Source organism: Tripterygium wilfordii, chromosome 5 (assembly GCF_013401445.1).
Source record: "Tripterygium wilfordii isolate XIE 37 chromosome 5, ASM1340144v1, whole genome shotgun sequence".
NCBI classification, from domain to species: Eukaryota; Viridiplantae; Streptophyta; class Magnoliopsida; order Celastrales; family Celastraceae; genus Tripterygium; species Tripterygium wilfordii.
Genome location: NC_052236.1, coordinates 12,570,684 through 12,594,060, shown reverse-complemented (window position 1 = coordinate 12,594,060; position 23,377 = coordinate 12,570,684). Strand labels below are relative to the sequence as shown.

Genomic DNA, 23,377 nt, shown 5'->3' with positions numbered 1-23,377 from the left:
CATAATTTTCTATTAAACTATTACAATATTCTATTCTATTCAATTGATAAAATAAAAACATTAAGTTAATAACTTAATATTAAAACAAAACTAACAACACAAATGTTAAATTAATAAAAATATTAAATTAATAACATATAAATTAAAGCTAAGCATACAAAAGTTTAATCGAAGAACAAGATTACGAGAAAATAAACATATCGAACAACAATATTACTAAGCATTGCTATGAATATTCCACAAATGCTCCACAAGGTCAGTTTGAAGTTGAGTATGCATTTATCTATCTTGGATGCGGATGTATTGGTCAATAAAGTCTCGAAATTCACGAATTCGTAAGTGTTCTAGTACTGGCGTAGGAGGACCATCTTCAGCCTGATCATACATGTCTGCAATGTCGGGTTGAACGTGTAAATGTCGTTCATCTTCAATAATCATATTGTGCATTATTATGCACGCCAACATAATATCATGAAGTGTTGAACGTTTGAAGTATCGAGCTGGCCCACGTACTATTGCAAACCTCGCTTGAAGTACACCAAAAGCACGCTCAACATCCTTTCGGCATGATTCTTGTAACTTTTTGAAATGCCTAGCCTTATTGGTTTGTGGCATAGGGATTGTCTTCACAAAAGTAGCCCACGACGGGTAGATACCGTCTGCAAGATAGTAACCCATTGAGTAATGCCGATCATTGACATTATAGTGAACTGGTGGAGAATGTCCTTGAAGTAATTCTGCAAACACAAATGAACGATCCAACACATTGATGTCATTGTGTGAACCTGGTAATCCAAAGAATGCATGCCAAATCCAAAGGTCATGTGATGCGACAGCTTCTAATATAAGTGTCGGTTCGTGAATATGGCTAGTAAATTGTCCTTTCCAAGCAGTCGAACAATTCTTCCATTTCCAATGCATGCAGTCGATACTCCCTAACATTCCAGGGAAGCCACGACTTTCACCAATAGCTAATAATCTGGCAATATCATCGCTATTTGGGGATTTTAGATATTCGTTTCTAAAAATAGATATCAACGTTTTAACAAATATCTTCATAGACAATATTGCTGTGCTCTCCCCGATTCGCACATACTCATCCAAAAGGTCGGCGGAGACACCGTATGCAAGCATTCGAAATGCAGCCGTAATTTTCTGAAGTGAAGATAACCCCAACTTTCCAGCTGCATCCATTTTTTGTTGAAAAAAGGGTTCATGAGCTTCTATGGCAGACTGAATGCGAAGGAATAGATCACGTCGCATTCGAAATCTTCTTCTGAATCGATTAGGAGGGTAAAACGGATTCTCTGCAAAATAATCATTGAAAAGTCGTTCGTGACCTTCAATAAAGCCAAGATCGATATACAATCGTGGAGTACGTGATGATGAGACTCGCATCCTCGCTAACCTTTGTTGTTCCGCTTCGAATACGAGCATCTCTTCTAACTCTTCATCGGAGGAAGAGTCGAAAACAGATTCTTGAAACCATTTTTTAAAAAATGAACCCATTTGATTGTGGAAATGATGATAGCAAATACAATAGAGTTGAAATTGGAGAGCAAGAATGAAGGAAGCAATTGTTGTAAGCAATAAATTAAGGTCGCCTCTTTTTATAAATTTAGAAATATAACCGTTAGGAATCTTTACTTTTCAAATATAACCGTTAGGAATATTTACTTTTCAAATATAGCCATTGAAAAGATTTATTTTTCAAATATAACCGTTAAAAATCTGTACTTTTGAAATATAGCCGTTGAGAATATTTGTTTTTACTTTATTATAAATTAATAAATATTATTAAAAAATTTGACTAATATATTTTATTTTTAATTAATATTAATTATTTTGTCTAAAAATTAGTATATAAACTAGATTATATTTCGTAAACATTTTATTCCTTACTTGAAATCATATAATACACATAAGAAATAATAAAATAAGATGAAACTAATATTTTAATACGATAGAGATTTAGAATAGATATACTGATGCAGTGTTTGTTGAATAGAGAATCTGTAAACTATCAAAAAGTGAAATTTTGTAGATAAAATAGAGAATCTGTTAAGAGATACCAATGTGAATGCTCTTAGAGGAAAACAACAGGCGCTTTGGAGGAGCGGCTGTTGTTTTCCCGGTCTTCCACAGGAGCATATATCGTGTGCCATTATACTTGGCAGATGTTAAAATTCCTCTTTGAACCTGGAACTAACAAATAGTGGTTGAATTGCCATATTAATAGGATGTGAACATGTGCCACCGTTACAGAGCTTATGCTTTCTTTTTCTTTTCTTTTTTAATATTCCGGTTACTTCACCAAACGAATAATGTATTGACAATAGTATGTGTATGTTCAAATTATCATTATTTTTAGAATGTATTGACACATTGATGAATATATGTACACATTATTTCATCAACAAGAAAAAATAATAATGTTGTATCTTAAATTTATATTTTCCATCAAACAAACAATGAAAAACATTCACAATATTTTGGTCCAAACACTACAAAATAATTATTTTTCCTCGATAAACTTTTTCACGATATATCTATATATTTTCCATGAGGAGGTTGGCTTTCCTCCAAACAAACGGAGCATTATTGTGTCTCAGTAACAAGCCTTTCATCCTTTGAAGTTTCAAGTGTTTAGTTTATAGATGACCAATAATCTTATGATATTTTATACCTCATTTTACACTTGTTTGAGGAGGGTAGAGCAAAAGAAGAAGCTGCGAATGACAGAATCAATAGCACATGAAGGTGCGAAAGAAAGACTAATGTTTTGAGAAGCATGGTTGATGACCTTAATTTCCACACGGCAAAGAAAATTTCAAGGTTTAGATGGGTCCCAGTAAATTTAGTTTATACGGTATATACATACATGGGCCCCAGTAACATGTAATGACCATTATATATATATGTGTGCCAAAATGAGTCAAATGACCAAGACTTGGGTGTTGCTTAATTGATTGCTTGTACGTACAACCAATTTCGAATGACTTGACCGACCAACAAATTGCAAAGAAAGTTGAATGGTGAAGCAGCCTTTGTTGATTTTGAACAAAGTGTGTATATTGCTGACTTAGACAATACGTTTGTGGGACAAATTTCCATCCACTTACGAATGCATGCAAGTAAAAATATTTGTATAATTTGAGGGGGACGCTCTAATTGTTGTTAAGCCTAACTTATTTTTCACTGGGCTATTGAGAATTTGATTGAAGACATGCGTGGTGATTTGAATAGGCTTAGGAGTTGGAGTATTTCGAAGTTTAGCAGGCAACAAAATGTTTGGGCTGATGTTTTCATCAAATGGGTTGATGCTTTGAGACTTACTGACAACATTCCCAATTACTTGCTTTTGGATTTTCAGTGCTAGTTAGATAGTGGTCATGATCCACCAGGGCATTTCTTCGGTTTGCCTAATTTATCATGTCGGTAGAAAACTTTTGTACTTGAAAGCCTGAGTTTAGACTCACATCTAATGTCTAAGGGATGAGGTTAACCACTTCAATAATAGCATGGTCATCAATCTCTCTAGGGCCAAATGGGGTTTTCAAATGGGTGGTATCTCCGTTCATTGGAGTGGAATATTTGATGGAAATATTAGGAAACACCGCATTCAATGCCAGACCTAATTGATAGGGAAGGAGATAAATCCGGGCACTAAATTTAAATTGATTTCACGAAAAAATCAATTACCTTTATCTCAAAGACCTAGAGCCCTCGTCTTTGGAGTCTCATGAACTTGAAAGATTGATATGGTCAAGTCTCACAAGAGTACCAAACATTTGGGGTTGATCTATTGGTCACTAAATTCTTCCCTGTCATAGGCCGAGTGGTGAAGTCACACAGGGCTCAGGGTGGGCTCAAGCCCAAGTTTTGAATGTTTTTTTACTGAAAATGCAACACCAAGGCTAAACCTATGCTTAAGCTTGAAACACACAAAATTGGAATCCACCACAGGGAGAAATAATCTCAAATATTATTATAAAATTATATAATGATCTCTTAGGACCTGAGATTACAACTCTAAATAAATAAGAAATTGAATACTTAGCAAAACAAGGTAACTGAAACTAAGTAAATGGCAAAATTATAAAAAATATCCAAAAATAGCAAAATGCAAATAGGCCTAAATGACGGAATTTGGATAAAATAGCATGAGAATAGTAGCAAAACAACTAGTCTTGATGATCACACGGAAACGAGTCGCCTTGCCAAATTTCGACTAATTCCAAGCTCGTGACTTTTCGATCCTACTAGAATGTATTCGTGTAATAAAAAGAGAGTAGTCCTACATCACGTACCCCTATCAGCCCAGACTGTAGTTCTCCCTGCTTACGTTGATGAAAACCCACCAACACTTGTAACACAAGCCCACATCATCAAAAGGACAATAAGTACATTGAAATATGATCCACAGACCACAACCCAAACATATACTCTTGACTTGAGCCCACTCCATTGATGACCCTCAGTCCCTCACCAGGGCACGACAGAAGAGCTTGTTAACTAAATTATATATGCTAATTGATCATGACAATCACAGACAAATATACATACACTCATATATGTATATAGATATCTGTATGACTAATCTAACAGCCAGGGTTCTTAGGGGAGGGGATAACACAAATGGTAGTAACCTTTCTACAATTAGGAGAATTAACAAGGCATGAGCTAGCAGCGGAACTTAATTAACCAAGTCATGAGCAGCAACAAGCTGAACCTCAAACAAATAACATAAAGCAAAACTACAGAACGAGAAGAAGACAAAACATCTCATATTCAACTGAAATTCTCTTACAAAGCCAACAACATACTCTGCCAACCATACAAGCCATAATAGTAATAGACGGCCAACAAAAACAACTTTCTGGACAGACATACTTAGAAGAACAAGCACAACCACATAATACAACAACATAAAAATATATGACATGCCAGGACTAGTCAACTAAGAAACAACACAACAAACATTTAAACTACGTCCTTCACAGAATGATATCTTTGGCTGCGTACAATCATCAGCTTCATCTGAGTCAACTTGGCAACTACGTCCTTCACTTCCATCCTTTCCTCTGGTATTTCTCTTGAACACTCGAGACCTATTTTCAAGAGGGAAAAAAGAAGACCTTTTACCATGTCAATATCTCTGGCGTTGTTTCCATTTGGCTTCAACACACAATCAACGACATCCAGTGACGCATTAGGAAATGATGCGCTGACCCATTGTCTCAAGCTCACTTCTCCGCTAAACATTTCATCTGTGGGCTTCTTCCCAATAACTATTTCCAGCATCATTATCCCATAGCTGTACATGTCCCCCTTTACAGAAACACGTCCCTCGGAGCCATACTCTGTTTAATATTGATCACACTAGTCAACAAGTTAAATGATGATGAACAAGAAGATTACATTTTGTTAAGAGCTAGTATGTAATTTGGAAAAATCAACGAATTAATAATATAGCTAATTACTTAGATATATAGGGAGTAGCGAGTTTACCAGGTGCAACATAGCCAATAGTGCCTAAAGTCCTGGTATGCATTGCATCTTTAGCTTTTGGTAGGATTTTTGCAATACCAAAGTCACCAACATGTGCAACCATGTCTTCATCTAGTAAAATATTGCTGGGCTTTAGATCACAGTGTACGACTGGCTCTGACCGACCATAATGGAGATAATCTAAGGCTGTTGCCACATCAATCATAATGTTGATTCGTTGAAAGAGATTCAAGTTGTTGGTTTCGGAGTATAACCACTTCTCAAGGCTTCCATTTGACATATACTCCATAATTAGAGCTCTAAAATTAGGGTTCGAGCAAGAAGTGATGATCTTAACGAGATTCCTATGTCGAGTTGTCCGCCAGATTTTGCACTCTGTGTCAAAACTTTTAAATGCACCATGTGCATTTTGATTTAGAACCTTTACAGCAACAACTGTACCATCAGAAATCGTTGCCATATAGACCGAACCGTAACTCCCAATTCCTAGCAGATTGGCTTCAGAGAATTCATTTGTAGAGTGACGAAGCTCATGATACGTAATTATTTTGTGCTCAGGTATTTGTACTGAATTTGAAGAACTTGGAGTATGATTGTTGTTCTTGTGTCTGGATGCTCTCAGTATGCATAGAAGACAAACAAAGATCAGCACAGCTGTAACAACTGGAACAATGTACTTAAGTAGGATATGTTTGGTGTTGGAATTTTGACGAGAGCAAGATTTTATTAGTAATTCCCCGCAAATCTCTTTATTCGCCAGAAAAGATTCTGCTGTAAAGGTAGTGAAAATTCCTCCATTTGGGATCTCTCCTGATAAATTGTTGTAAGATAAATTCAAATATTTGAGATGATTGAGTGATTCAAGTGACTTGGGAATAAGACCGGATAGATTATTGTAAGAGAGATCCAAGAACTCTAGTGATTGTAAGTCACCAAGTGACCTAGGAATAGTCTCATCGAATGAGTTCTTTGACATATTAAGAGAAACTAAGCTTTCGAAGGTACCGAGAATAGTTGGGACTATACCTGTGATTTGATTCTGAGAAATATCCATTATTTCTGTGACTCTCGACATTTTCATTTTCGAGGATAGGTTCCCACCGAAGGAGTTTTTTGATAAATCCATGTAAATGAGATTTTCAAGGGTCCAATAACTTACAGGAATTGATGATGTCAATAAGTTATTGCTGAGATTTAGATCTTGAAGATGAATTAGTGATCCAATGCAATGTGGAATAGGTCCAGTGAGCCTGTTCTCTTGGAGTCCCAATTCTCCCAGATTTCTTAGATCGCAAATTACTTCAGGGATAGAACCTCCAATCTGGTTGTTAAGGAGAAACAACCTTTGCAAGTTTTGCAAATCGCCAATTGTTGATGGAATAGTTCCGTTAATGTTATTATCTCCTAAATCCAATGATATCAAGTTTCTTAATGCACCGATTGATTCTGGAATTGGACCAATAATCTGGTTATCGAAAGCAGCAATCATTTGTAGAGAATCTGAAAAATTGCCTATGGAATATGGTAGGACACCACCAAGACGATTATGATCAATGCCCAACTTTTGAAGGGACCGACAATTTGTTAGTGCAGTAAGAAACATGAGATCCGCAAATCCTGGGTCTCCAGTCACTCTATATTTTTCCATTCCGAGGAATTGAAGACGAGGTAAATTTCCGAGACTTGACGGTATTGGTCCAGTGAACAAGTTGTCGCCTAGGTCCAAATGAGTCAGTTTGGATGAGTTTGATAAATAAGCAGGGATGCTTCCACCAATTTGATTGATCGCAAAATACATCACTTCAAGATTCGGAAGCCAAAGCCCTGTATTAGGTGGAAGATCTCCTGAGATGCTGTTGTTCACAATCGAAATCTTTTTGAGAGAGGAAATGTTGAAGATTGAGTGAGGTATGGGCCCAGTGAGGAGGTTGTACTCCAAATTCAGGAAATCTAAACTCATCAATTTTCCTAACTCGTCGGGAATATTTCCATGAATGTTGGTGTCATGCAATGAAAGCTCATTTAGGCTCGAAATGTTTCCCAAAGAAGTTGGAATTGTGCCAGTCAAGTCATTTACTCCCAGAGAAAGTATCTCGAGCTTCTGCAGAGTCCCAAGTTCTGTTGGCACACTTCCATTCAATTTGTTGGTGGAGAGATCCAACGTTCTTAATCTTGTGCAATGGCTTAAAGCAGATGGAATTTGGCCTGTAAATTGGTTGTCATTGAGATATAGTTTGTCAAGTCTAGGCGAGTAGAGACAAAAATCAATTGGAAGATAGCTAGAGAAGCTATTGTTTTGGAATTTAAGAATTTTAATAGACGAGATGTTAAACATGAATAATGGAAATGAACCTGTAAATTTGTTCTCCAGCAGCACAAAGGTCTCTAACGCTGACATATTCCCAATGGAAACTGGGATGATGCCATTAAGATTGTTTGTAGCTAGAAAGAGGACTCGAACGTTTTTTAAAGTGCCCAACTCCTCTGGTATGCCACCACTTAACATGTTTGTTGCTAGGGAAACAACTTCAAGCTTAAAGCAGTTGTGTAAACTCGGAGGTATCGATCCTTCCAATCGGTTGCTTTCCAATACAAGCGTTTTGAGCCTACGCAAACGACCGAGCTCATATGGTATGTGACCATGAAAACTGTTGTTAGCAAGAATAAGTGAAACCAGAAAGGATAAGTTTCCGACATATGGGGATATTGTACCTTCAAGTCCCATGTTGTAAAAATTCAGAGCCGTGACTCTCTGCCTGCGTTTGCTACAAGTGACGCCAACCCAAACACAGAAGCTGGCTTCTCTAGTCCAGTTACTACCCAAGATTGTGTTGGTGGGGTCATATGTTATTGAAGAATTGAAAGCAAGAAGAGCTTCTTCATCAGTCACATTTGAGGAGGGTATTAGAGCAAAAGAAGAAGCTGCGAATGACAGAATCAATAGAACTTGAAGGTGCGAAAGAAAGACTAATGTTTTGAGAAGCATGGTTAACTAGGTGTTGAGGCTTAGTTGTACATTATTTTGGTGACTTGAACAAATGATTTATAGTCCCTAAGAAAAGTAAATTTTCTTTGCCGTGTGGAAAATAAGGTCATCCACCAATCAATCATTTGTCCAAGATTTAATCACTTGCCGTGTGGAAAGTTTAACCTTAATAGTTGACCTTTTGATCAACCAATAAATCTATTTTCTTCTTCTTTTGATGGTGGAACTTTATTTGTTGCCACACTTTGCACAATCATTGGTTTTCTAAAGCCACTTTTATGGTATATAGTTGGTCCAGTAGTAATACCCCACCTTAATGGCTACCACCAAATGACCTAGACTTGGTTAGTGCTCGACTCACCGAATATACCCCACCGTTATGGCTACCACCTGCAAATGACCTAGACTTGGTTAGTCTTGACTGCTACTTGGTTAGTGCTTTACTCACCGAAATTCTTTGTGGTAAGTGAGTCATCAAGTCTTCATAGATATTACTCATTATTTAATACGTTAAGAGTAACCTTGTTCGGTCTTTCCATGATTTACCAATTTCGTCGTGGGTTATGAGGTTCAACGTGCATGTCAAGTGATTGAAGAGTTAATTAGTTGAACTTAAATGGAGGAGGTCCCCATATATCCTTCTTCATGCCCTTCACATTTACTATGTGATGCTGGATCAATTTGTGCATCCAACTCTCCCAATAGAAGCTCACAACCACAGCAGCAGAACTTAACCAAGTCATGAGTAGCAGCAAGCTGAACTTCAAACAAATAACATAAAGCAAAAGTACAGAACCAGAAGAAGACAAAACATCTCATATTCAACTGAAATTCTCTTACAAAGCCAACAACATACTCTGCCAACCATACAAGCCATAATAGTAATAGACGGCCAACAAAAAACAACTTTCTGGACAGACATATACTTGGAAGCAAAAGCACAACCACATAATATAACAACATAAAACTAAATGACATGCCAAAACTAGTCAACCAAGAAACAAGTCAAACACAACAAACATTTAAACCAATCACACAGAACGATATCTTCGGCTGCGGACGATCTTCAACTTCATCTTATTCAGCTTGGCAACTACGTCCTTGACATCCATCCTTTCCTCTGGTATTTCTCTTGAACACTTGAGACCCATTCAAACAGGGAAAAAAGAAAACCCTGTACCACGTCAATATCTCTGGTGTTGTTTCCATTTGGCCTTAAAACACAATCAATGACATCCAATAACGCATTAGGAAATGATGCTCTAACCCATTGTCTCAAGCTCGCTTCTCCGCTAAACATTTCATCTGTGGATTTCTTTCTAGTAACAATTTCCATCATCATTATCCCATAGCTATACATGTCGCCCTTCATAGAAACACGTCCCTCGGAGCCATACTCTGTTGAATAATGATCACACTAGTCAACATGTTAAATGATGAAGAAGAAGATTATCATTTTGTTAAGAACTGATATGTAATTTGGAAAGTTTGACAAATTAATAATCTAGCTAACTACTTAAATAAATAAGGAGTAGCGAGTTTACCAAGTGCAACATAGCCAATGGTGCCTAAAGTTCTGGTATGCATTGCATCTTCAGCTTTTGGCAGGATTTTCACAATGCCAAAGTCACCAACATGTGCAACCATATCTTCATCTAGCAAGATATCGCTGGGTTTTAGATCACAGTGTACGACTGGCTCTGACTAATCATAATGGAGATAATCTAAAGTTGTTGCCACATCAATCATGATGTGGATCCGCTGAAAGAGATTTAAGTTGTGGTTTTCAAAGTGCAACCACTTCTCAAGACTTCCGTTTGACATATACTCCATAATCAAGGCTCTAAACTCGGGATTCGAGCAAGAGATGATGATCTTAACAAGATTCCTATGTCGAGTTGTCTGCGAGACTTTGCACTCTATGTCAAAACTTTTGAATGCGCCCTCCAAATTTGGTTTCAGAACCTTTATAGCAACAACTGTACCATCAGAAATCATTCCCATATAGACCAAACTGTAACTCCCAATTCCGAGCAGATTGGCTTCAGAGAAGTCACTTGTAGCGCGACGAAGTTCATGATATGTAATCATTTTGTGCTCAGGTATTTGCACCGAATCCGGAGAACTTGGAGTACTTTTTTTTTGATATTTTGTTTGTATGCTCTCAGTATGCAGAGAAGACAAACAAAGATCAGCACAGCTGCAACAATTGGAATAATATACTTGAGCATGATTTGTTTGGTGTTGGAATTTTGACAAGAGCAAGGTTTTTTAATACTTCCCCGCAAAGCTCCTTATTCGCAAGAAAATATTCTATCGTAAAGTTGACTAAAGTTCCTCCATTTGGTATCTCTCCTGATAAGTCGTTGTAAGATAGATTCAAATATTTGAGAAGATTGAGGGACTCGAGCGACTTTGGAATAAGACCAGATAGACTATTGTAGGAGAGATCCAAGAACTCCAATGATTTTAAGTCACCAAGTGACTCAGAAATAGTCTCATGGAATGAGTTCTTTGACAGATCAATCAAACTTAAGCTTTCGAAGGCCCCGAGAATAGTTGGGATTTTACCTCTGATTTGATTCTGAGAAATATTCAACTTTTCCATGACTCGACATTTTCATTTCCAAAGACAGGTTCCCACCTAAGGAGTTGTTTGATAAATCCATGGAAATGAGATTTTCAAGGGTCCACAAACTTGCAGGAATTGTGGAGATCAATGAGTTATTGTTGAGATATAGCCTTTGAAGATGATTAAGTGATCCAATGCAATGTGGAATCGATTCGGTGAGCCTGTTATTTTGGAGTGACAATTCTCCTAGATTTCTTAGATTGCAAATTTCTTCAGGGATGGATCCTTCAATTTGGTTGTTATAGAGATGCAACCTTTGTAAGTTTCGCAAATTGCCAATAGTCACTGGAATATATCCGTTGAGGTTGCTATCTCCTAACACCAATGAATTCAAGTTTCTTAATGCCCCAATTGATTCTGGAATTGGACCGTTTATCTGGTTTCCGAATGCAACAATAGATTGCAGAGAATTTGAAAACTTGCCAATGGAATATGGTAGGACACCACTAAGAAGATTATCCGCCATGTTCAGAATTTCTAATAACCGGCAATTTGTTAGTGTAGTAAGAAACCTCAGCTCCTCAAATCCAAAGTTTCTAGTCAGTCTATTGCGTTGTACACTCAAATTAATAGCGAAGACGAGCTAAATTTCCGAGACTTGAAGGAACTGGTCCAGTGAACAAGTTGTCTGCTAGGTCCAATCTCAACAGTTTCGATAAATGAGCAGGGATGCTTCCACCAATTTGATTGATCCCAAAATACATACGTTCAAGATTCGGAAGCCAAGGCCCTTTATTAGAGGGAAGATCTCCCGAGATGCTATTATTCGCAATAGAAATAAGTATGAGAGAGGAAATGTTGAAGACAGACCGAGGTATGGGCCCAGTCAATTGCTAAAACTTTGGATTTTGCAGGAAAAAGATCCTGAAACTGTGTACGAGAACATTTGTATCAGTTATGATAGGGATCCCGATAATTGGTATCCCAATTATCTAAGCTCCTAAGTTGCACATCATGTGAGACTATGGAGCTCACGAAGTCACTTCAATCTTGTGCCTCCAACTCAATTGTTAGGATAACTGAGATATCATCTGTTAAGAATTTTTATTATTTTTTTGAATTTTTATGTATATTCTCCTTTCAACACAGAGGAGCAGTCCTAACTACTACATATAATTTAAGTTCTATCAATCAATAAATACTACTTGTTGAACGAAACATGTAATAAAATACTTGGTGTCATTTTCTATGCCAACGACTTTGAATAAATTTAAATTGATCTCATGTAATGAATTGATAAAGTCAATGCGTAACTATGTTTTGCCATTACAGTGAACGACTTTGAATAAATTTAAATGACATTCATGTCAGGGATAACAAATCAAGATATGGGCCGGGCCTAGCACTGTTCGTTGACTTCGGTCAACAAGCCGAGGCCTTGTCGAGCTCACAGGCTCCCGGACCGTTTGCCGCCTCTAACCTCTCTTATATATATACACAAACACGAATCCCATTATTTTTGCAACAAATGTACAATACTTTCTCTCAAAAAAGACATTCAAGGTGATTATCATCGATTGTAAGTGCAACTTAATTATGAGGTCTAATGAGCATGTCAAGTGATCGATGGATCGATAATCCGGGTGAGCGAAATTTTACTATAATCTGGAAATCAGAATAGCTTATTAACTAAATTATGTATGCTAATTTATCATGACAATCACAGACATATACATATACACTCATATATAATATAACTAAATCTGACAGTCAGGGTAATTAGGGAAGGGGACACCACAAGTGGTAGTGACAGAGTGAAGATCTGATATTCAACTGAAATTCTCTTACAAAGCCAACAGCTAACATACAAGCCATAATACACGGTAACAAAAACAAAGTTGTAGGACAGACATACTTGGCACAACCACAACCACAAGCACATAATAATAACATAAAACTAAATGCATGGCAGGATAACCCACAAGAATAGTCGATTAAGTCAAACACAACAAACATTTAAACTGATCACATAGAACGATATCTTCGGCTGTGTTGAATTTTCAGCTTCATCTGAGTCAGCTTGGCAACTACGTTCTTCACATCCATCCTTTCCTCTGGTATTTCTCTCGAACATTCGAGACCCATTTCCAAGAGGCAAAAAAGAAGACCTTGTACCATCTCAATATCTCTGGTGTTGTTTTCATTTGGCTTTAAAACACAATCAACGACATCCAGTGACGCATTAGGAAATGATGTGCTAACCCATTGTCTCAAGCTCACTTCTCCGCTAAACATTTCATCTGTGGGTTTCTTCCCAGTAATTATTTCCAACATCATTATCCCATAGCTGTACATGTCGCCCTTAATAGAAACACGTCCCTCGGAGCCATACTCTGTTGAATTATGATCACACTTGTCAACAAGTTAAATGATGAGGAAGAAGAATATTATCATTCTGTTAAGAACCAATTTGCAATTTGGAAAGTCTGACAAATTAATAATCTAGCTAATTACTTAAATATAGAGGGAGTAGCGAGTTTACCAGGTGCAACATAGCCAATAGTGCCTAACGTCCTGGTATGCACTGCATCTTCAACTTTTTCAAGGATTTTCGCAATGCCAAAGTCACCAACATGGGCGACCATATCTTCATCTAGCAAGATATTGCTGGGCTTTAGATCACAGTGTACGACTGGCTCAGACTGACCATAATGGAGATAATCTAAAGCTGTTGCCACATCAATCATAATGTTGATCCGTTGAAAGAGATTCAAGTTGTGGTTTTCAGAATACAACCACTTCTCAAGGCTTCCATTTGACATATACTCCATAATTAAAGCTCTAAAGTCAGGATTTGAGCAAGAAGTTATGATCTTAACAAGATTCCTATGTCTGGTTGTCCGCAACACTTTGCACTCCGCGTCAAAACTTTTGAATGCACCCTCTGCTTTTGGATTCAGAACCTTTATAGCAACAACTGTACCATCAGAAATCGTTCCCATGTAGACCGAACCATAACTCCCAATTCCAAGCATATTGGCTTCAGAGAAGTCATTTGTAGCGTGACGAAGTTCATGATATGTAATCATTTTATGCTCAGGTATTTGTCCCGAATCCAGAGAACTTGGAGTACTCTTCTTGTTCTTGTGTTTGTATGCTCTCAGTATGCAAAGAAGACAAATAAAGATCAGCAAAGCTACAACAATTGGAACAATGTACTTAAGCATGATTTGTTTCGTGTTGGAATTTTGACGATAGCAAGGTTTTCGTAATACTTCCCCACAAAGCTCCTTATTTTCCAGAAAAGATTCTGCCGTAAAGTTAGCAAAAGCTCCTTCACTTGGGATCTCTCCTGATAAGTCGTTGAAAGATAGATTCAAATGTTTGAGATCATTGAGTAACTCGAGCGACTTGGGAATAAGGCCAGATAAATTATTGTAAGAAAGATCCAAGAACTCCAATGACTGTAGGTCACCAAATGACTCAGGAATAGTCTCATGCAATGAGTTCTTTGATAGATCAAGCAAACGTAAGCTTTCGAAGGCCCCGAGAATAGTGGGGATTTTACCTGTGATTTGGTTCCGAGAAATATCCATTTCTTCCATAACTCTTGACATTTTCATTTCCGAAGATAGGTTCCCACCTAAAGAGTTGTTTGATAAATCCATGAAAATGAGACTTCCAAGGGTCAACAAACTTGTAGGAATTGATGAGGTCAATGAGTTATTGTTGAGATTTAGCATTTGAAGATGATCAAGTGAACCAATGCATTGTGGAATAGGTCCAGTGAGCCTATTATCTTGGAGGGACAATTCTCCCAGATTTCTTAGATTACAAATTTCTTTAGGGATAGAACCTCCAATCTGATTGTTACGGAGAAACAACCTTTGTAAATTTCGCAAATCGCCAATAGTTGGTGGAATAGTTCCATTGAGGTTGTTATCTCCTAACACCAATGTATTCAAGTTTCTTAATGAACCGACCGATTCTGGAATTGGACCATTTATCTGGTTTCCGGCAGCAACAAACATTTCTAGAGAATCTGAAAAATTGCCAATGGAATATGGTAGGGCACCACCAAGACGATTATGTTGTATGTTCAGCAACTTAAGGGACCGGCAATTTGTCAGTGCAGTGAGAAATCTCAGCTCCTCGAATCTAGGGTCTCTAGTTAGTCTATTGTTTTGTAAATAGAGCATGCGAAGAAGAGGTAAACTTCCTAGACTTGAAGGTATTAGTCCAGTGAACAAATTAAGGGTTATGTCCAGTACAGACAGTTTCGATGAGTTTGATAAATAAGCAGGGATGCTTCCACCAATTCGATTGGACCCAAAATACATCTCTTCAAGATTCGGAAGCCAAAGCCCTGTGTTAGCCGGAAGAACTCCCGAGATGCTATTGTTCGCAATCGCAATAACTCTAAGAGAGGAAATATTGAAGATTGAGTGAGGTATCGGCCCAGTGAGGTGATTGTTCTGCAAATCCAGAATATCCAAACTTGTCAATTTCCTAAACTCGTCAGGAATACCTCCATGAATGTTGTTTCTAGCCAATGAAAACCTCGCTAGGCTCGAAATGTTTCCCAAAGAAGTTGGAATTGTACCACTCAAGTCATTTCTTCTCAGAGAAAGCAAATCGAGCTTCTGTAGAGTCCCGAGTTCGGTTGGCACACTTCCATTCAATTTGTTGAAGGACAGATCCAATGTTGTTAATCCTGTGCAATGGCCTAAAGTAGATGGAATTGGGCCTATAAATTGGTTGCCAGAAAAGTGTAGTTCCTCAAGTCTATGCCAGTGGAAACAAATATCAATTGGAAGATGGCCAGAGAAGCTATTGTTTTCGAGAAAAAGAGATTCAATAGAGGAGATGTTAAACATGAACGATGGAAATGAACCTGTAAATCTGTTATCCATCAGTGAAAAGGACTCTAACGAGGACATATTTCCAATGGAAATTGGGATGGTGCCATTAAGATTGTTTGCAGCTAGATAGAGGATACGAAGGTTTTTCAAAGTACCCAACTCCTCTGGTATGCCACCACTAAACATGTTTGTTGATAGACCAACACCTTCAAGCTTAAAGCAGTTTTGTAAACTTGGAGGAATCGATCCTTCCAATCGGTTTGTTTGTAATACAAGTTTTTTGAGCCTATGCAAATGACCCAGCTCAGATGGTATGTGACCATGAAAACTGTTCTTAGAAAGAATAAGAGAAACAAGGAAAGATAGGTTTCCAACATAAGGAGATATTGTACCTTCAAGTCCCATATTAGAAAAATTCAGAGCCGTGACTCTTTGCCTTCGTTTGCTACAAGTGACCCCAACCCAGTTACAGAAGTTGGCTCCACTAGTCCAGTTACGACCCATGATTGTGTTGGTTGGATCATATGTTATTGCAGAACTGAAAGCAACAAGAGCTTGTTCATCAGTGACATTTGAGGAGGGTACAGCAAAAGAAGAAGCCGCGAATGACAGAATCAACAGCACTTCAAGGTGCGAAGAAAGAAAGAGTAAAGCTTTGAGAACCATGGTTAAGTATTCCGGTAAGAGTTGAGGCTTTGGTTCAACATGATATAGGAGAACTCTGACTTGGTTGTTGGTCCCAGTAACCTCATTGATATGTACCAAAATGATCAAGACTTTGTCGTCGGTTGTTGCTTAATTGATTGCTTGTACATGCAAGCCATTTTCAAATGCCTTGACCGACTAACAAATTGCCAAGAAAGTGAATGGGGAAGCAGCCTTTGTTGATTTTGAAGAGAGGTTCTCTCCCCCAAAGTCTATGTTAACTCAACATTGTTACACGTCCCTGCAACATCAATCCACCATTTTCAATGCCTTCACCAGCCAACAAATTGCGAAGAAAGTGATTGGTGAAGCAGCCTTTGTTGATTTTGAAGAGAGGTTTTCTCACCTACAAACTTTATGTTAAGTCAACATTGCTACACATCCCTCATCCATCTCAAAAGCATACCAGCAATGTGTGGTACTCCTTTAATAATGTGTAGTTCTCCTTTATTATATATGAAGTCACCATACTCAATGAATAAGTGTCACACACTGACTGAATGCTTTTGGGATGAATATTGTTGGGATCTTTATCATTTTCGATGTTAATTGTATATTGTTGATTTAATACGTTTAAGAGCAATATGATTATAATTTTTATGTAACAATAAGAATTATTTATGTGATTTTGATGAAGATGAGTATAGGTAAAATAGACTACTACTAAAACTAAAACAAAGTAAGAAACCCCTCTCTCTCTCTCTCTCTCTCTCTTTGAGACTCAAAATGATATCACACAAGTTTTCCCTTTAAACATCTAATATGGATCTAAATAGGGGCCAAAAATTACAAAAAAATTTCTACCTGATAACAGGGTAAGTTGGATCAAAGCACAATGTGTGGCCACAAAGATATTGCTTCCAGTGGGTATCAAACTCAGGCCTCTCAAGTCCATACGATTTTGTCTCAGAGAGATTCACCACCTAGACTATCACCCAAATGATTAAGAAATCCTTCTCATGTTAGTAATAATGATAAAAATGAATGAATAAAATAAATATATAGTTAAATTTTTCATTACTTGTAATTAAAATTTATATTGTGATAAAGTTGGGATAAATGGGATACCAACTACTAAGATCTTTTATCATTTTCGGTTATATATAAGCAAATGAGTCATTGGTTGAGTGGCAATGACTTTGCATGTCTCTGACTGAGGTCATGGGTTCTAGTCTCACCTCCTCCGAATATTTACAAGGAGGTGTGTGGGCTTCGTCTGCCCCTACGTGGGCTTGATAGTTTGCCTATGCGTGGGCTTGATTTGTGCCTCCTGCGTGGGGCTTGTTGACACCTGTACTTTCATAGGCTTGATCTGGTGGTGTGTCGTATATTGTATTTGTACTTGTACTCGTACTCAAAAAAAAAAAGAGTTATATATAAAGTCATTAATTATATGGAATAAATTACTTCAATAAGAATCAATTTGCCTACAAACACAAGATTACATAATCGGGTTTATTATTAATTAATCTCAAGCCAAACACATGTTCTATAATCCATTCCGAATTATAAACCAGCATATCTTGAAACAGACAAAATCCATTTGTATTGGTTCTCAACGGGTTGAATTTTATCCAACTCGTATCTTCAAGCCTAAAAAGGTGGCATCTTAGGAAGGTAAAAGGTCACATTCCTTGTGAGATGCATTCTCAATTCGTTTTTTATTTTGAGTTTGAGTTAGATTTAAAACTCCAATCCATTTGTATTTGAGAGTTTTTATTTTAATGGTTCTGTTGTTATATTTTAATTTTACTTTTAGCAATAAAACTTCTTACCTTACAACAAAAAAAATTTTACAATAGGCTGAAATGTTGGACACACATACACAACCTATGATGATTAATTAACATCACAACATCTTATTCATTAAAGCATACTCTATATATCTAATTAGCCACTCTTTCATATGCTTAGACACCATACACTCACCATACTTATATATCTATATATGTATATATAGGGGGTTTAACACTTGGGGAAGGGGACACCACAGGAGTTAGCAACCTTTCTAGCATTGGGAGAATTAACAAACTGCTTGAGATTAGGGTTCTTGAGGTACCCACAAAGGCATGGACTCTGCTCCTTCAACTTGCTGCAGCATGCGCTCGACGGTGCCGCTCCCGACGAGATCGCCGGAGCGCAGGGGCTCAGCTCAGATACGTTGCATGTCACTGCCTGTGACATGTGAATTTGGGTTGCTAACATTACCACCACCACCACCATCACTACTCCCATGGAAAGGACATTATTATTGGAGACCTTCTTCATTCTTCAATCAAAGTTTGTTGAAAGAAATTAAACTGAAAGAGTAGTTAAGCAAATATTGATTTGATATGGAGGACAAGCAACCACTGGATTTATATAGAAGTTGGAAGTGATAAGAGTTTTAATTAAGTTGTTGGGGAGTAGATATGTCACTCACACTATTTAATGGCTATATACCAAATAAGCTTTCATTGATCAGGCTAATAAATATTATAAGTATGAGGATCCACATGTCTGCTTTCTGGTGATGAATGTAATAAATTAAACCTAATTTCGGATATGTATTTATGTGAGAATGACGCTGCAAATCAGTACTCGGGTGATAGTTTAATTGGTGAATCTCTCTGGAGTTAAATTGTACGGACTCCGGAGGTTTTGAGTTCGATTCTCGCGAAAAAAAATACCCATTTGACCATGCATGAGTTTGGACCCAATTAACTTACTGTTAGGAAATAACAATGGATTCATAGCTCAAACTTGACTCTCTTTGTAAAATATTGTGCGCTTTCCCAAGCTCAACCCATCACAAAAAAGCTTTTTCAAGCTCAACCCATCACAAGACTTCCAAGGTCTTTCAGGACCTTCTAGAGCCTTTTAGGGTTTACGGCTTTAAAATGTGTTTTACTAAGTGAAAGCAATATTTGGGCTTATAACTTATCCGATCCGTTAGATCTTTACTTTAGTGATTTGGGACTTTTCATCACAACACTTACCTTGTTGTCAAGTGGGAAAATTCTTTAAACTCTAAAAGGCAAGTTTGTATGATATTTTTCTCTGTTACCAGAAAAAGAGGATGACACTGCAACATTTACTTATAGAAAAACAAATCATAATAATAATAGTAGATGATAGTACTAGGGATTAGGGTTTATAACATGTCCATTAGGTTTTTATTTTAGTGATTTGAGTCTTTTCATGCACTGAGTTTTAATTAAGTTGTTGGGCAGTGTATATGAGTGGGTCACACCATTTAATGCTAATATACAAATAAGCTTTCATTGATGATCAGGCTAAATATAAGTACGACGATCCATATGTCTGCTTTCTAGTGATGAATGTAATAAACTAAACCTAATAATTTCGAATATGTATGTACGTGAGAATGATGCTACAAATCACTCGGGTGATAGTCTAGTTAGTTAATCTCTTTGGAGTGAAACCGTATGGACTCAGGAGGTCTTACTTTCGATTCTCACTAAAAGCAATACCATTGTGACCATGCATTGAGTTTTGACCCAATTTACTGTTAGAAAACAACAATGGACTACATAGCCCTTCTCAAACCTAATTCATCACAATGCCTTTTAGGATCTTCTACGGCCTTTTAGGGCTCACAATTTTAAAATGCGTCTTACTAAGTTAAGGCAACATTCAACAATGGACTCCATAGCCCAAACTTGACTATCTTTATAAAATGTTATTTGTTTTTTCAGGCCTAATTCATCACAAGGCCTTTCAGAACCTTTTGCGACCTTTTAGGGCTCACAGTTTTAAAATACGTCTTACTAAGTTAATGCAATATTTATGCTTATAACATGTCCATTAGATATTTATTTTTAACGATATGAGACTTTTCACAACACTTTTATTGTCGTCAAGTAGGAAAATTCTTTACGTGTAGAACAGACGGCTCAAGTTTAAGTCTAAAGGACAAGTTGGGCAAGGTTGTATGATTTTTTTTCTCAGTTACTAGAAAAAAGAGAATGACCCTACAATTACTTACAGGAAAACAAATAAAAAAAAAAAGGTTGTATGATTTTTTTTCTCAGTTACTAGAAAAAAGAGAATGACCCTACAATTACTTACAGGAAAACAAATAAAAAAAATTACTACTATGGCTCGTCAAGAATAGGTAGACATTTAAATACTGATATTGTGTCTGAGCCCGGGTTCGAACCGGGGACCTCTAGTGTGTGAGACTAGCGTGATAACCAACTACACCACCCAGACAATTTGTTAGCATATTCACACCTAATATATCTACGTAACAGAATACAGTTTATTTACTTTTGGTTCCTGAGACCGGGTTCGAACCGGGGACCTCTAGTGTGTGAGACTAGCGTGATAACCAACTACACCACCCAGACAATTTGTTAGCATATTCACACCTAATATATCTACGTAACAGAATACAGTTTATTTACTTTTGGTTCCAGAGACAAATTTATATCCATGGATGAATGCATGTAAAAGTAGTAAAAGTATAAACATGTAATTGCCACAAATTTATATCCATGGATGAATGCATGTAAAAGTATAAACATGTAATTGCCAGGGGAAGGGGTGGTGTGCATAGTTTTGTAGGAATGTATTTGTCAATCTAAACCACAAATGACTGACATAATAACATACAAACAAACCATTAGGTCTTGCAACTGTCTACGTTCTCGGCCATTATGACATTATCGTACCCTCTCTTTAATGCCTGGACCTAACTGCTGATGTACTCTTTGTTGATGGTTGAATATAGGTCCCCCCATGCCATTGTTTATGATATGTTCACCCCCCCCCCCCCCCCCCCCCCCAAAAAAGTCAAGCCGGCCTTCATTATACCCCCAAGTTAGGTCAGTTTCACTTGTGTCTTTCTCAACTTTTTCCCCTCCAATCAAGCCTATGCACCTCTCATCGTGTCATAGAGAATGATGGGGTTGTTTTGAGTTTTTAACATAATTAGATTATAGGATGAGGTTAACCACTTGGGTGATGTGAATTTTTTTTGGGGTAAATCGTATGGACTCATAAGGTCTTGAATTTAATTCTCATTGAGAGCAATATCATTGAAGTCATGTGTTGGGTTTTTGTCCGACTTATCTTGTTGTCAACAGTGCGAGCATGACTACTTGAGTTTAGACTCATAACCAAAGAATAAGCTTCGACTCAGATTTAGGACATATAACTTATGTCATCTAGACCAAACAGAGTTTTGTCACCCTTAAATATAACTATCAGTCGGTTATTTCGGTCGATTTTAAGTAATTTTTTGTAAAAATAGACAACTAATATGTCTATTTGACAATCGATTCGATTTCTACGTTTATTTTTTCTAAGCAACCCCTAATGCACCTAAGCCAAAGAAACTGATCACTGAAGTCAGGAGGCTGTCCCGGACACTGACTGCTGAAAGATCTTACAAGTAGAAACATGATTGAGAATCAAATCACAGGAACAAAGCCTCGATGATCATTACCATCATCAAGCATAAACTAAATGTTGGAAGTTTCATAATTTATAAGAACTGGAATTCAGTAGCTAAAGAAAAAGGATAGGTAAATAGATTGATGCATAAAGTAGAACATGAATTAACATAATTGGCAAGTTAAAGTTAGTTACGTCTATTTGGAGGCTAACTTCAGTGTTGATATGTTAGTCATTATTTTTGGCTTTGATTTGTCTCAGAGAGTGCATTTCTTCTTTTATCCTCCTATTATCTGAATATCTGCCTTCCCTCTCTTGGGGATGATATTGTAGGGGTATCCCGTCCCAGACTTTGTTCAGTTTAATAAATATTTTACTTCTCTTTTTTCTTAGAAAAAAAGTAGAACAGGAATTAACAGACTCCATAAATGCTTTCCTCAAGAAGGTTAAGGACATAATCTCTCAGTCTCTCTGTTGGACATGGAACTACTATAGACAGGGCTCGGTAATTATAGGAATTAACAGATCTATAAAAAAATTTTGAATTATTTATTAAGTATGTTTTTGAAAGTATGGAAAAAACATTAAAAATCAAATTTTATAAAATGTCCACGAACCTACAATTACAGTTGGGCTGGGCCGAATGACTTATCAGAAGGAGTTGGAACAGTCATCCTAACCCTTCTCGGGGCTCATGGGAAGCTCTCCAAGGCTCCTCTTTTGGATTTGAGAGAACTCCATCTATTGGTGGTCCTTTGATAGCTGAGGCCCTTGCGTTTCGATTTGGGGTTGAACTGGCTTGTAAGTTCAATTTTTCCCTTCACTTTCAATTAGAAGGGCATACACTTCAAGTTGTTATGTCGCTTCAACAACAAAAAAAGTCCATATTTAACGTCTATTGGATTTATTCTAGATGATGTTTTGGCCTTACTCCGCTCGATCGGTTATCATGTTCTACATTTTCCCTGATCCAACAATAGTATTGCGGATGCTTTGGCTACCATAGGACCTATTTTTAATTCGATGTCTATTTTCATCATCGAGGCAATTCCACCATCCACTTACTTTATTTATACATTTTAATGTACTCCTTTTGGAGTAGTATATGCTTTGAGCTTTGATTTCAAAAAAGAACCGCTCACATAAGATATAAAGACTCCGTTTGGCACAGCGGAAAAATTGATCTTCAATGCTAGCGGAAATTCTGTGAAAAATATGCTGAGCTTAAAGCTGTGAAATATGCTGTGAGGTGTTTGGTGAACTAAAAACTGACGCTAGCGGAAAAATGGTTGAAATAAAGTATTATAATATTAGTTTTTTTTATATTTATATTAAAAGTAA

General features: G+C 37.1%; 5 protein-coding genes and 2 non-coding genes across 9 annotated transcripts; all 7 read right to left on the bottom strand.

Moving 5' to 3' along the window:
• Window positions 1-279: 279 nt before the first annotated feature.
• On the bottom strand, window positions 280-1,509 carry LOC119998652. The gene has a single exon (XM_038845988.1). The coding sequence runs from the start codon at window positions 1,507-1,509 to the stop codon at window positions 280-282; it is 1,230 nt and encodes a 409-aa protein (XP_038701916.1).
• A 3,258-nt stretch (window positions 1,510-4,767) lies between these two features.
• Window positions 4,768-8,510, bottom strand: LOC119998692 (probable LRR receptor-like serine/threonine-protein kinase At3g47570). Of its 2 annotated transcripts, XM_038846064.1 has the most exons (4): window positions 8,224-8,362; window positions 7,864-8,117; window positions 5,512-7,716; window positions 4,768-5,363 (listed from the first exon to the last, which is right to left on the bottom strand). In XM_038846064.1, the coding sequence occupies exons 2-4, from the start codon at window positions 8,015-8,017 to the stop codon at window positions 4,984-4,986; spliced, it is 2,739 nt and encodes a 912-aa protein (XP_038701992.1). In that variant the 5' UTR covers window positions 8,018-8,117; window positions 8,224-8,362; the 3' UTR covers window positions 4,768-4,983. The 2 variants fall into 2 exon arrangements, with proteins under 2 accessions (XP_038701992.1, XP_038701991.1); XM_038846063.1 differs by having other exon boundaries at window positions 7,864-8,510.
• Window positions 8,511-10,201: 1,691 nt separating this feature from the next.
• Window positions 10,202-11,595, bottom strand: LOC119998651 (receptor kinase-like protein Xa21). The gene is made up of 2 exons (XM_038845987.1): window positions 11,069-11,595; window positions 10,202-10,697 (listed from the first exon to the last, which is right to left on the bottom strand). The coding sequence occupies exons 1-2, from the start codon at window positions 11,593-11,595 to the stop codon at window positions 10,202-10,204; spliced, it is 1,023 nt and encodes a 340-aa protein (XP_038701915.1).
• A 1,173-nt stretch (window positions 11,596-12,768) lies between these two features.
• On the bottom strand, window positions 12,769-16,997 carry LOC119998691 (probable LRR receptor-like serine/threonine-protein kinase At3g47570). Of its 2 annotated transcripts, XM_038846062.1 has the most exons (3): window positions 16,324-16,465; window positions 13,612-16,217; window positions 12,769-13,462 (listed from the first exon to the last, which is right to left on the bottom strand). In XM_038846062.1, the coding sequence occupies exons 2-3, from the start codon at window positions 16,115-16,117 to the stop codon at window positions 13,095-13,097; spliced, it is 2,874 nt and encodes a 957-aa protein (XP_038701990.1). In that variant the 5' UTR covers window positions 16,118-16,217; window positions 16,324-16,465; the 3' UTR covers window positions 12,769-13,094. The 2 variants fall into 2 exon arrangements, with proteins under 2 accessions (XP_038701990.1, XP_038701988.1); XM_038846060.1 differs by having other exon boundaries at window positions 13,612-16,997.
• A 1,392-nt stretch (window positions 16,998-18,389) lies between these two features.
• LOC119998987 (non-specific lipid-transfer protein 2-like) lies at window positions 18,390-18,975 on the bottom strand. Its single transcript, XM_038846473.1, has one exon. The coding sequence runs from the start codon at window positions 18,902-18,904 to the stop codon at window positions 18,602-18,604; it is 303 nt and encodes a 100-aa protein (XP_038702401.1). The 5' UTR covers window positions 18,905-18,975; the 3' UTR covers window positions 18,390-18,601.
• Window positions 18,976-20,777: 1,802 nt separating this feature from the next.
• On the bottom strand, window positions 20,778-20,851 carry TRNAV-CAC. The gene has a single exon. It is a non-coding gene; the product is annotated as a tRNA-Val (tRNA).
• A 63-nt stretch (window positions 20,852-20,914) lies between these two features.
• Window positions 20,915-20,988, bottom strand: TRNAV-CAC. Its single transcript has one exon. It is a non-coding gene; the product is annotated as a tRNA-Val (tRNA).
• Window positions 20,989-23,377: the final 2,389 nt, after the last annotated feature.